This window comes from Antechinus flavipes, chromosome 6 (genome assembly GCF_016432865.1).
Source record: "Antechinus flavipes isolate AdamAnt ecotype Samford, QLD, Australia chromosome 6, AdamAnt_v2, whole genome shotgun sequence".
NCBI classification, from domain to species: Eukaryota; Metazoa; Chordata; class Mammalia; order Dasyuromorphia; family Dasyuridae; genus Antechinus; species Antechinus flavipes.
The window spans coordinates 200,825,458-200,837,482 of record NC_067403.1 but is presented as its reverse complement, the minus strand read 5'-3'; the positions used below and the strand labels follow the sequence as shown (position 1 = coordinate 200,837,482).

The window sequence follows — 12,025 nt, the reverse complement described above, 5'->3', positions numbered from 1 at the left end:
CTTTAAAGTTGGCAAAATATTTATTCTTACAATGACATATGTGATAATCCCTGAACTAAGGTGGTTATACTCTTCCCTTTTCTTTATTAGAAAGAGTATTCATTTTTAACCCATTGTTGTCTTTGAAACGATTATCTAAAGAAAGTTTGCCTCCACTCATATCTTTAGTATAACACCTCCCTTCAAAAAATCCCAACTCTTTTCTTTCTCCCTCTATTTTCCATTTTCTCTTTGAATGATAAAATAGGGTTGTCATGACAATCTCTCATTCCTACTGGGCTTTTTTTTTTTTTTTCATCAAAGGTCTAAATGACCATTTGCTCTGTAGTGGATTCAGCTGAATCCTCCTAAAACTCATGCTTGGAGGACTGTCACAGGCCATGAACACAGAAATGGTTTGGTTCTTGAAGCTGATACTGAATAGTTGGAAGTGATCATCATTAAGCACAGGTAGAAGAAACACACAGCTTGACCCCATTAGAAGATTCTTTTTAAAAAGTTATTTTAATTGCAGGAAACACATCCCTTGTCCCCTCTGCAGGTTCTTCCAGGGTTTTAAAATGTGAAATGCTTGATTGAAGTTTCATAACCGAATCACAAGTTTAGCTCTTGCCTCCCCGTCCACCAATCTAATTCTGGGAAAAGCTCTAAGTATATAGCTGCTGTCTCATTAAGATTCTTACCTGGCTCCTTGCTTTGCTCAATAGAAAACCAGTCATGTTCTGGCTTAGCTTCTTTTACTTCAAGAAATCTGCAAAAATATAGGTTGAGACTTTGAAAAATTGTTTGCTTTTGAGTAAACATAACAATCAAAAGTTTTAGCATCTCATAAGCTTAGTAGGCTACCATGTTCAATGGTTAAATTCACTCATTTATTCCTTCTGAGGGAACTAGTACTCCCAGAAGCCAGAGACATAAGAGAAATGAAGTTTGTTCCTCCTCATTCCCACCAAAAAAACCCCAACAACTCCCAAGTCATTGACAGAGAAAAAGTCTTGTGCATGTAGCTGATGATTCCTGGCCATTTGACAGATGATTCTAGAGGCCTCCACAATCTGGCAAATCTCTACTATAACACTGGTACTACTTCCCTGGCTTTGATCAGGCACATCTCACTCATCTCACCAGCATTTCAGGCAGTCCTGTCTCTGACACTCTAAATGCCCAAGAGGGAGATGAAAATTCCATTATAATCGAAGGCAACTCCCACTCAGGTCTGATCACCTGGCAATCAGATCTCATTGTGTTTTAAAGCTATTTCATGAAACTCTCTGTGTCCTTACCTCTGACTTCCAGAAGTCCTGGGCACTTAATCTGGGATTTCTTTTATTTTCTTTTATTTTTTCAAATCGCTATAGGTGTTCATGCCTAGAACTGGTGTTGTTAAGTCAAAAGGATATGCATGAATTTACAGCCCTTTGGAAACAGATCATATCTTTTGATCATTTATCAATTGGGGCATGGCTCTTATTTATTTATTTATTTACATAAATTTGATTCAGTTCCCTCTATACTTGAGAAATAAAGCTTTAGCAAAGAAACTTGCTTCGAAAATTTCAGCTTAACTCCATACTTGACAACATATCCTAAAAACCTTCTTTCCTTTCTTCATGGTCTTCATCATGGGAATGGGTGAGCTCAAGAGAAAAATGAAAAATAGAAAAAATATTATACTCTCCTTTCAAGGGTGATTCCTTACTGCAGTGAAAGTTTTATAGTCTCTGCAAAATTACAAGAATATTGCAGATCTATCTCATAAACAGGATGAATAGCATCAAAATTCAATTCATCTCAGGTAATTATCCCCCCATTGTTGGGTAGCATCCTATAGAACCGTTTCCATCACTCACTAATTGGCATTGTATGCAATATATCTAGCAGAAGAGGAAGAATGGCCTTGATAGAGAAATGGCTTCAGAGTCAGGATGATTGTAGTTCAATCTCACCTCAGACACACAGAATTCTGATTCTGGGCAAATCACCCAATCTTTTAATTCTTCAACTAGTCTCTAAAATTCGAAGCCACAAAACCTTTGCCAGTCTGCATTGGTTGAGTTTTCTCATTGGCAATTCTCTAAATCAATACAATCATGGATCTGGATTTTAAAAAATCCAGGAAAGTCAAATCCTTAATAGTAACTCTGTGTCTCATTTACATGAAACCCATTTCACATGTACATAGTGAGAGTACACAATACTGCTAGTACTTAAGGAGAAAAAAAATAGCCATAACATATATCTCCTAAGTATATATAGGAGAAGTAGACCAATTCCTTTGATACGTCAGGAAATAAAGATAAGCTGCACACAAGTTGGGAACCCAAGAACATACGATCATGATGAAACAGGAAGAAGCATGGAGTGACCTGCACAGTTACAAGTGGAGCACATGATACAAGGCCCTCATATCAGGGGTACTATCTGCTGGCCTGTGGACCTTCTCCTCCTACAACATCAAAGGTTATGTGGTTGTGGGTCAGAGAAATCCAGCTTTTCCATGAACTGCTCATCTCTTGCAACAAACTGGAGATGACTGCTTAAGGAGAGAAATGAGAGCTGCCCTAAATATTAGCACCTGCCAGTCCAGCCTCTGAGAAAACTGAGCGTTAGTCTGTAGGTCTGGGGCAGGTGGGCCTGCCTTCTCTAAACTCAGACAAGTGAGGGCTTTCCCTCGGCAGTGCAATGTGGCCATAATGTTAATGATGGCTGTGGAGAAACGTCCCTCGAAATTGCTTCCCCGGGCCCGCGGGCAGGAAGCACGTGGGTCCTAATCCTGGCCCTGGTTTTTCTCCCTCATTTTCCCACAGTGACCTGGAGCTCTGGCCCTGCATGCAGTGCCTGCAGCAGAGCTTTCACTACTTTCTTCAGAAGCGATTCTGCTTACCAGCTTCCCTGTGGCCACCTGGTGTGCTGCACCTGCTTAGCGGACAGGGAGAAGTCCCCGACCCTCACCTGTGTGAGCTGTAAGAAGGCTGCTGCCAACGAGGATATTCTGAGGGTCCATCTCTAAGGCTGTGCTCCATAGAGGAAAGAGGCATCCGAGGAAGGACGAGAGGAGGGTGGGAAAAGGAGCAGGAAGGGACTTCCCTCAGGGGGCCTGGGCCAGAGCACTCCTGGCCAGTCTGCTGGGTGGAGTTGGGCTCTGAACCCAACCTTCTGTCCCCAAGGGCAATGCTCAAGCTGAGTGTAACAAAGGACCATCTCTCTGCACCTCACTTGAAGCGGTACTCAAGCCATATGCTTCCAGGACAGGAGTTGGTGAAATGCTGGGGCCATCATCCTCCCCCCTCCATCACTCCCTAGCCCAGGCACCCGAGGTCTGTTTTATCTGACCCTGGGAGTCAAACCCTCCTTAGCTGTGGTCCTTCCTTCCAGGATCCATCCCTCTGCTGCAGGTATTTGTCTGGGAAGTCTTCCCTTGGGTTACCTGGGAAGCCAAGAGCAGCCTGACCCTTTTCCCAGTCCCTCCTTTCCTCTTTCCCTGCCCACCAGCCCCTTCCTGCAAAGTGAGAAAAGAGCTGGAATTCCCAGGGGGCCAAGTTTGGCAGAAGTCCCTAAGCACATGGCCTCTGGATGGCACAGGAGCCAACTCTCCCAGGAACAGAGTGGCATCCAGTCCTGGGGAGGGTGGGGGAGCTGGGAGGGGAGCTGGCACTTCTTTTGTGTGAACAAATAGTTTCTTGTCTATCTGTCTGTTTGAGAAACTTCACGCCTTAATAAAGGGATGGTTTGGGCTGCCTGGGGCGTCACGGTCTTGTTTTGTCTCTGTCCTGACCCGGTCTCCAGCTGGAATTTCTGCCAGGAACGTGGGGGATACGTCCACACTTAATAGAGATGTCTCAGCTGGTCACTGCAACCTAGAGAGTCCATTTGGTAACACATGTAAGTGGTCCAGGAGGGAAACGAGGGCGACAATTTCTGACTCATTTTACTTGTACGGGAAAAGCCACTGACGGCAGGAAAAAATAGGAGTGAGGGAGAGGTTGGACTATCCTTTCTATTTTCTTTGTAAGCAAAGTGATCCAGACTCTGATCATTTCCCCAGGATGTGTCAACAAGTATAGGAAGGGATTTCTCCACATATCTTCTCTGAGAAGAATAAAGTATGAATTAGAGTATACCTTTATCTACAGAGAAGTAATTTGTATGAAAAGAGAGAATGGTTCTATATCAGGAAGATTTAAAAAAAATTTTATTAAAGCTTTTTACTTGCAAAACACATGCATAGGTAATTTTTCAACATTGACCTTTGCAAAGCCTTCTGTTCCAAAGTATTCCTCCTTCCCCCCACCTCTCTTACATGGCAGGTAGTCTAACATATGTTAAATCCTATATATATATATATATATATATATATACACATACATATTTATACAGTTATTTTGCTGCAGAAGAAAAATAGGATCTAGAAGAAGGGGAAAAAAAGCCTATCAGGAAGGATTTTAAAGGTTTAAAGTTTTAAAGATTGCTGCCATCCTTTCTGGCACATTCCCTCAGAGAGCTGTTAGTTACTATGTAGTCTTTATTGAGGGCTACCCCCATCAGTGTGTTTCCAGTTAACAATAAGCCAGTGGATACAATTAGCTCTTAACAACAACAGTTACTGAGATAGCATAGTGAGAACAGTAGCTACAATTATTCCAACTTGACTCTATGATCCTTTGGTACTAGACCACTGTGTGCCAGCTATTGGGACACAGATTCAAAAATGAAACAATCCCCACTCTCAAGAAACTGGCTTTGAGTTCAAATCCTACTTACTAGCTGTGTGGTTGATCTATTTCAGTTTCCTCATCAGTAAAATGGAGATAATAATAGCACCTACCTCCCAGCATTGTTGTGAGGGTCAGATGACATATTATTTGGTAAAGAATATAGGAAAGTGCCTGGCATACAGTAGGCACCAAATAAATGCTTATTCTCTTTCTCTCTCTTCCTTGCTCCTCAACCACACAACTCTCATGTCAAAAGTACTTGAAAGGAACTTTGGGATTCTAGGACGGGCAGAGGTGAGGACACAGCATATTCCATGGGAGACAACTTGTGAAAAGCCACAAAGATGGACACAAATGGCATGTGTGGGGAACAGAAGGCCAGTTTGTCTGGAGCATAGAGTGGGTGAAGAGGATTGCTATATATTAAGTCTAGAAATGTAGGTTGGGGATAGGTTGCAAAAGCTTTAAATACAAAGAGTTTGCACTTGGTGTTGGAGGTGATGAAAAATCACTGTCCCTGCTACTGAATCAGCCATATCCTTGTTTAGGACTTTCACACTTTGACAGGTACAGAGAGAATGGGTCAGACCGGAGTCAAGAAGACCAATGAAGAGGTTATTGTAAAGGTGAGGTCTAGAACTATGGTGGTTGTAGCATGAGGAGAGCAAAAGGGATTCAAGAGATGTGAAAGCAGAATGGCTGAAACTTGGCAACTAATTGGGTGTGTGTGTGTGTGTGTGTGTGTGTGTGTGTGTGTGTGTGTGTAACAAATCTAAGGTTTCAAACATAGGTCAAGGTTAGGATGTGATGTTTTCAAAAGAGTTAGAAAAGTTAGGAAGATTTGGACAGAAAATACCATCTCCAGCCAGAAAAAGAACTAAGGAGCCTGAATGTAAATCAACACATGCTATGTGTAATTCATTATGTTTTTTAATCTCTCCCATGGTTTTTCCCTTTTGCTCTGATTTTTCTCTCCTAACATGATTCATAAAGCAATGTGTGTTAAACAAATAAATAATTTTTTTTTCAAAAAAGAAAAAAGTTAGGAAGAAGGGAGGGTTTGGGGGATAGGAAAGAAGATACGTTCTATTTGAAAAATTCTGAGTTTGAGATGTCTATAGGATTCCTAGATGGAAATGTCCAATAATTTATAATGCAAGACTGAACCTCAGGAGGTATGCATACACTTAAATATACGTACAGGAAAACATTCGTTTATCATAGTGTTAAATGAATTTTTCCTGTGTTTGGTCTCTAGATTGCTGCAGCTGCACAAAACAAGGAAAGGTTTTAGAGATCAAATAGCAGTTTAATCACCATCAGAGTGAGGAATACAGTTTGCATACAGGAAGTTCCCCTAGGCAGAAGGCCTCCCCCTGTTGTAGGATGGTAGAGATTTTATATACAAATCATAAATGAGAAAGGAGGGGGAAGGTAGGTTATAGCACAATCATTTTTAGGGCCTGAGTGGTTTCCCATAACAAGTTCACCAATACAGGACAAAAGGGGTGTTCTCCAGTCCTGTGGGAATAGTTTGTAAGTCATTGTTTCAAATTACAGGGGTTGTTACTTGGTGGGGGAAGAGAACCAGAGTTTGGTGATGGGAACAGATTCTGTAATCTTTGATTCACTTCATTTAGCATACACAGGAGAGCACTGTCAAAAACTGATTTATCATTTCAAATTACATTGTAAGAGTTGAACTCTCAAGCCAGAAAAGGCATTTGGTATACCCATTATAAATATCACATTGGTATCACTACTAATCAGAGAAATGCAAATTAAGACAATTCTGAGACACCAGGACACACCTGTCAGATTAGCTAAAATGCAGGAAAAGATAGTGCCCAATGTTGGAGGGGATGTGGGAAAACTGGGACACTGATACATTGTTGATGGAATTGTGAAGTATCCAAGCATTCTGGAGAGCAATTTGGAAATATGCTCCAAGAGCCATCAAACTGTGCTATCCTTTTATCCAGCAGTGTCTCTCCTGGGCTTATATTCCAAAGAGATATTAAAGGAAGGAAAGGAACCCACAGGTGCAAAAATGTTTGTGGCAGTCCCCTTTGAAGTGGTAAGGAAATGGAAACTGAGTGGATGCCCATCAGTTGGGGAATGGCTGAATAAGTTATGGTATATGTATGTTATGGAATATTATTGTTCTGTAAGAAATGACCAGCAAGATGATTTCAGAAAGGCCTGGAAAGACTCGCATGAACTGATGCTGAATGAAATGAGCAGAACCAGGAGATCATTATACAGAACAAGAACCAGACTATATAATGATCAATTCTGATGGATGTGTCTCTCTTCAACCATGAGATGATTCAGGCCAATTCCAATGATCTTTTGATGAAGAGAGAGGATTGTGGGGATGCAATGTGATTCACCACATAGCATTCTCACTCTCTCTGTTGTTGTTTGCTTTCATTTTGTTTATTCTTTCTTGATCTGATTTTTCTCCTGCAATAAGATAATTGCATAAATAGGTATATATATCTTGGATTTAACATATACTTTAACATATTTAATATATTGGACTACCTGCTATCTAGGGGAGGGGGGGAAGTGAAGGAGAGGAAAATTTGGAACAGAAGGTTTCACAAGGGTCAATGTTGAAAAATTACCCATGCATATATTTTGTAAATAAAATGCTTTAATTAAAAAAACATTTAAAAAACAAACAAAAAAACGAATATCACATTGGTAAATATGAAGATCATAATAATTTTTCCTCTTATAAATTTCCTTCTATAAACACATATATATTTATATGTGTATATAACTAAGTTTAACTTTTCTCTAGTCTTTGCTCCTCTTCCTGTGGGGCCTGTGTCCTGGCTCAAGTTCACAGTTCTCCTGTACTTTGATTTCCCAATCCCTGGGAAGCCCACTTCCTGGGGAAGGCAACCTCTGATAAAGGGGAGGGAACTAAGGACTGGGGTTCTGGAGCCCACTTTGTGGGAGCTTCTTCCCTCTCTGGGCCTTGGCTTCTGCTTTCCCAGGAGATGGAGCAGGCCGTTTCTTGCTCTGAATGGGGAAGCCTGGGACCAGCTCTTCTCCACCTGGAAACAGACCAAGAGGAGCGAGTCTTGGGGGGAGGGGGGAGGGGCGGAGGGGGCCTGCAGAGCCCAGGGTTAATTGGGAGTTCATTGGGGGCACCCGGTACAGCTCCAGCTTAATGAGGGCAGCGCCCCAGTTCTGGCCCCGAGCTCAACTCTGAGCAGACAAGCTGATCCTGTGCCCCAGCCCGAGAGGGAGAAGTGCGGGGAGAGTGGTGGTGGTGGGGGAACCGAGGGCACTCACGCCCGGATGACCTGGCGTGCGCTTCCAAGCGCCTGCCAAGCTCCGGGCCCCGGGGCATAAATAGGCCGGGCTCCAGTCACTTTGCGCAGAGCCCTCAGGGAGATCAGCCTCCGGGACCCAGCGCTCAGCCTACCCGCTCCCGCGTGAGCGCCCAGCCCAGGCCCGCCTCCGGCCCGCTTCCCCATGGGCAGCCCCGGCTCCCGACAGGGCCTCGCGGCCCGCGCCCGTCCGGGCCTCGCCTGCTGCTATCTCCTAGCTCTCTTGGCCCTGGCCTCCGCCTGCTTCATCCAGAACTGCCCCAAGGGCCGGAAGCGCTCGGCGTCAGACGTAGACATGCGCAAGGTGAGACTCGGAGCGGGTGGGAGCCCACAGGCCGTCTGTCTCCTCTCCACGTGGGCGGGCCTTTGGGTGCGGGGCGCGACGGCCACAGGAAGCCGCCTCCAAAGCGAGCCTCCAGGGCTGGCGGGCCCCGCAGCTGGCCCGGATGCCCCGATGCTTGGCTCCCCTTGTGCTGACTCCTATCCCCTCCCTCCCCCCAACTTCGGACTCGCCCTCTCCAGGCTCCGTCCTCCTGACAATAAGGAGGAGCAGGGCAGGGGGGAGCTCCGGCCTTGGCCTTGACCCTGGCTGCTCCCCTGCGCTGCAATGCAGCCTCCTTGCGAGAGACTCCACCCGGGCCTCAAGTGCTCTCCCTCTGGGGGGAATCGGGCTCGGAGATGCTGTCCAGGGTCCTGCCCCGGACGCTCAGCCGCGTCTCCCGCTCTTGCAGTGCCTCCCCTGCGGCCCCGGAAGCAAAGGGCACTGCTTCGGACCCAACATCTGCTGCGGGGACGAGCTAGGCTGTTACGTGGGCACAGCTGAGACCCTGACGTGCCAGAAAGAGACCTACCTGCCCTCCCCGTGCCAGTCTGGCCACAAACACTGCGGGAGAAGAGGGTTCTGTGCGGCCGCCGGGATCTGCTGCAGCATAGGTGAGGGACCAGCATTCCTGGCTCCTTGATTCCTGTGGGAGAGAGTGAGGGACTCCCTCAAGTCCTGGCCTGGGAGCCGAAACAGCCCTCCCTGCGCCAAAGGCCCTTTTCCTGCCCTGGCTTCTTTCCCTCCTTTCCTAAGTAAAGTGGCACAGTGGATAGAGTGCGGGGTCTGGAGTCAAGAAGACTCTACCTGAGTCCAAATCAGACTTCAGACTCTGCCTGTGTGACTCCTGTTTGCCTCAGTGTCCCCTTCTATAAAATGAGCAGGAGAAGGAAATGGCTAACTCCTCCAGTATTTTTGCCAAGAAAACCCCAGTTTGGGTCTCAGAGAGTTGACACTACTGAACAATTACTCCTTTCCAGGGTTTAGGGGCTGGGGAAGGAAGAGGCCATGGTTGCTCCCATCTAATTGAAATACCTACCTTCTCTCTTTCTGCAGATGGTTGTGGAATGAATTCTGCCTGTGGTCAAGAACCTATCTTTTCCTAGGCCTGGAGGATCCAGATAGATGGAGTAGCTCCTTTCTTCTCCCCCTCCCTTCTGGTGAGAGGAAGGAGTGTGTGTGAGCCTCAGTCCTGGGAATTCTGTTTTGTTTAGGAAATTGTTCTGTCCCACTTGCCAAATCCCTCTCTTCCTGCAGTAAAATGCATATAAAGGATATATAAACCAGCTACTATTTAAAAATGTCTTGATGTCTTTTATTTTTATATCGCCTTCATTTCCATTGTGGTCTCAGAAATCTGCTTTCAAGGCCTGACTCTGTCACATGCTGTGTGATACTAGGCAAGCCAGGATCTCTTGGACCTCTAAGCAGCTCTCTAACTCCACATTGCAGAAAATGTGAAGACTTACATTGGAAAAGAGTGTCTCCTTATCTTGGATTTCCTATCCCAATGAAATCATGAGTTTAGTCCCTATTTTATCTCATCAATTCCTAATAGATTTTTCCCACTTCTTCCCAGGGAGTCATTTCCAGTTACAAAGAATAAGAAAGTGAGAGAGAAATTAATGCAGATCAGCAAAGCCAACCAAATATATTTGTCTGACAGTATTTTAAATGTCCTACACTCACAATCATTTCCTTTCCTTCTCTCTGTAAAGATCAGAAGAAAGTGGTTCATTATGTTATCTCTTTATCAATTACCCTATACTTTAAAAAATCAGTTATGTGTTTATTATGTGCTAATACTGGAAAGACAAATACAAACAAATCACAAAAAACCTGATAATATTCTGTAGCATCTCAAATTCTTTTTTTGAGGGGGGAGAGGGGCTGAGGCAATTGGGGTTAAGTGACTTGCTAAGGGTCACACAGCATCTTAAATTCTAATATGAAAACGAGCACATAAAGAAAGTGGAAGCCTCTGGTAGGGGAGGAGGAGAGGTACCTGGATCGGAGGCATGATGGAGATGAGTATCCAAAAGAATGTAACCCAGTGAAAAGTTAAAAGACAGCTACCTTGATGCCCTCTTTAAGTGGAGATTCTGGCAGTAGCCCTTCACATTTAATAAGAAGGAGGAGTCTCAGAAGCAGAGGTTACTTCTAAAGTGTGAAGTCCTGTTCTACCATGATTTTAAAAGATGAAGAGGCTTTGGGGGAATGTTAGAGAAGTCCTGACAAATGCAGCCTGATGGGACATGAAGGGAAAGCCAATGAGAGGTTAAGTGGTTGGCAACATGTAGTTTAGTCTTCCTACTTCATAATGTGAATTTCTTTTTATGTTAGTATCACACGTTCCCATCCTGTCTAACATGAAGGCAATTATGGGAAATATCAATCACTTAGCTTTGGGAAAAGACATTCTATACCTACCCCTACCACATAGGTGGGAATGGCCCTTTCCATTGTTGTATTGCTCAAACACAGACAGTTTAATAGATGCCCCAAGTGATCTTTTGATATCATTGAAACTAAACAACTTATATGCTGTACACATTGTTAAATTCTCCAAGCACTTTGGCTTCCTTTAGGATTAATGAGTTTCTAAACTTTCTCACAAAAAAAACACTAAAAATAAATTGCATAGCAAATTGACTTTTTGAAAAACAATGACAAAAATTATACCATATCCCTGTTTAAAAAAAAAGTAGTTGTAGAGAAATATGTTACTTGAGGCCTGGGACTGTTGTCTGAGAAACAATATAGCTAAGACTGGAGAAGCTTATTATTGGAAATGTGTCACTAGGTAATGACCTTTTTTGAAAGCTATTAATCACTTAAGAGTCTATATGGTATAATGGATAAAAAGCTAATACTGAGATCAATTAGATCTTGATATTCATTTAAGGCTTTCCTCTCTCTATGCTTGGTGATCTGATTGCCTTTCCGTAAATTAAATTATCATCTCTATTCAGATAGTTCTCAAATTTAGCTCTAATCTCTCTGTTGCCTTTTACTCTTGTTTCAGCAACTGCCTGTTGAAGAGTTTAATCTGGATGTCCTCAAAACTTCTTAAACTCAACATGTCCAAAACAGATCTCATTATTTTTACTTCCAAACCACTCTCTCTTTACACTGAGATCACAAAGTAGGTCTTATCCTGTACTCCTCATTTTCACTTAATCTATGCAAGTCCTATTGTTTTTACCACTATATATTCTCTCTTATAAATTCCCATTCTTTCTTTTGTCATTGTGGATCCCGATTCATTCTTTGAATTCATGGGTAAGTTTAGCTTAGTCCATTAATACTTAGTGTTGATTTTTTAAAAAAGCAATATAAAATAATTTACTGAAGGAAAACACAAATGGAATTACGATAAACCCTAAGCATCTTCAATTTGTTTTCCTTAAAAACAAAAAACCCAAAAATCTTCTCTCACAAAAAACTCCTCTCACAGACATTTCCCTAAGTCATATCACTCATGTATAGCCCAGGTCCAGATTTTCCAATTCTAATTTAATGATTAGTCTCATTTTAATATACTTTTCTTTTCCAGTTAAGATAAAATTATGACTAAATAGTCCTCTTATGTTAATTTTATCAACTTGTTATGAAAATTTTTATATTTTATTTTAAACATTCAT

General features: G+C 43.1%; 1 protein-coding gene across 1 annotated transcript; it reads left to right on the top strand.

The window, feature by feature from the left end:
* The first annotated feature begins 8,066 nt into the window (after positions 1–8,066).
* Positions 8,067–9,682, top strand: LOC127540806 (oxytocin-neurophysin 1-like). The gene is made up of 3 exons (XM_051965672.1): positions 8,067–8,366; positions 8,794–8,995; positions 9,438–9,682. Exons 1-3 carry the CDS (start codon positions 8,208–8,210, stop codon positions 9,485–9,487), a joined length of 411 nt encoding a protein of 136 aa, XP_051821632.1. The 5' UTR covers positions 8,067–8,207; the 3' UTR covers positions 9,488–9,682.
* Positions 9,683–12,025: the final 2,343 nt, after the last annotated feature.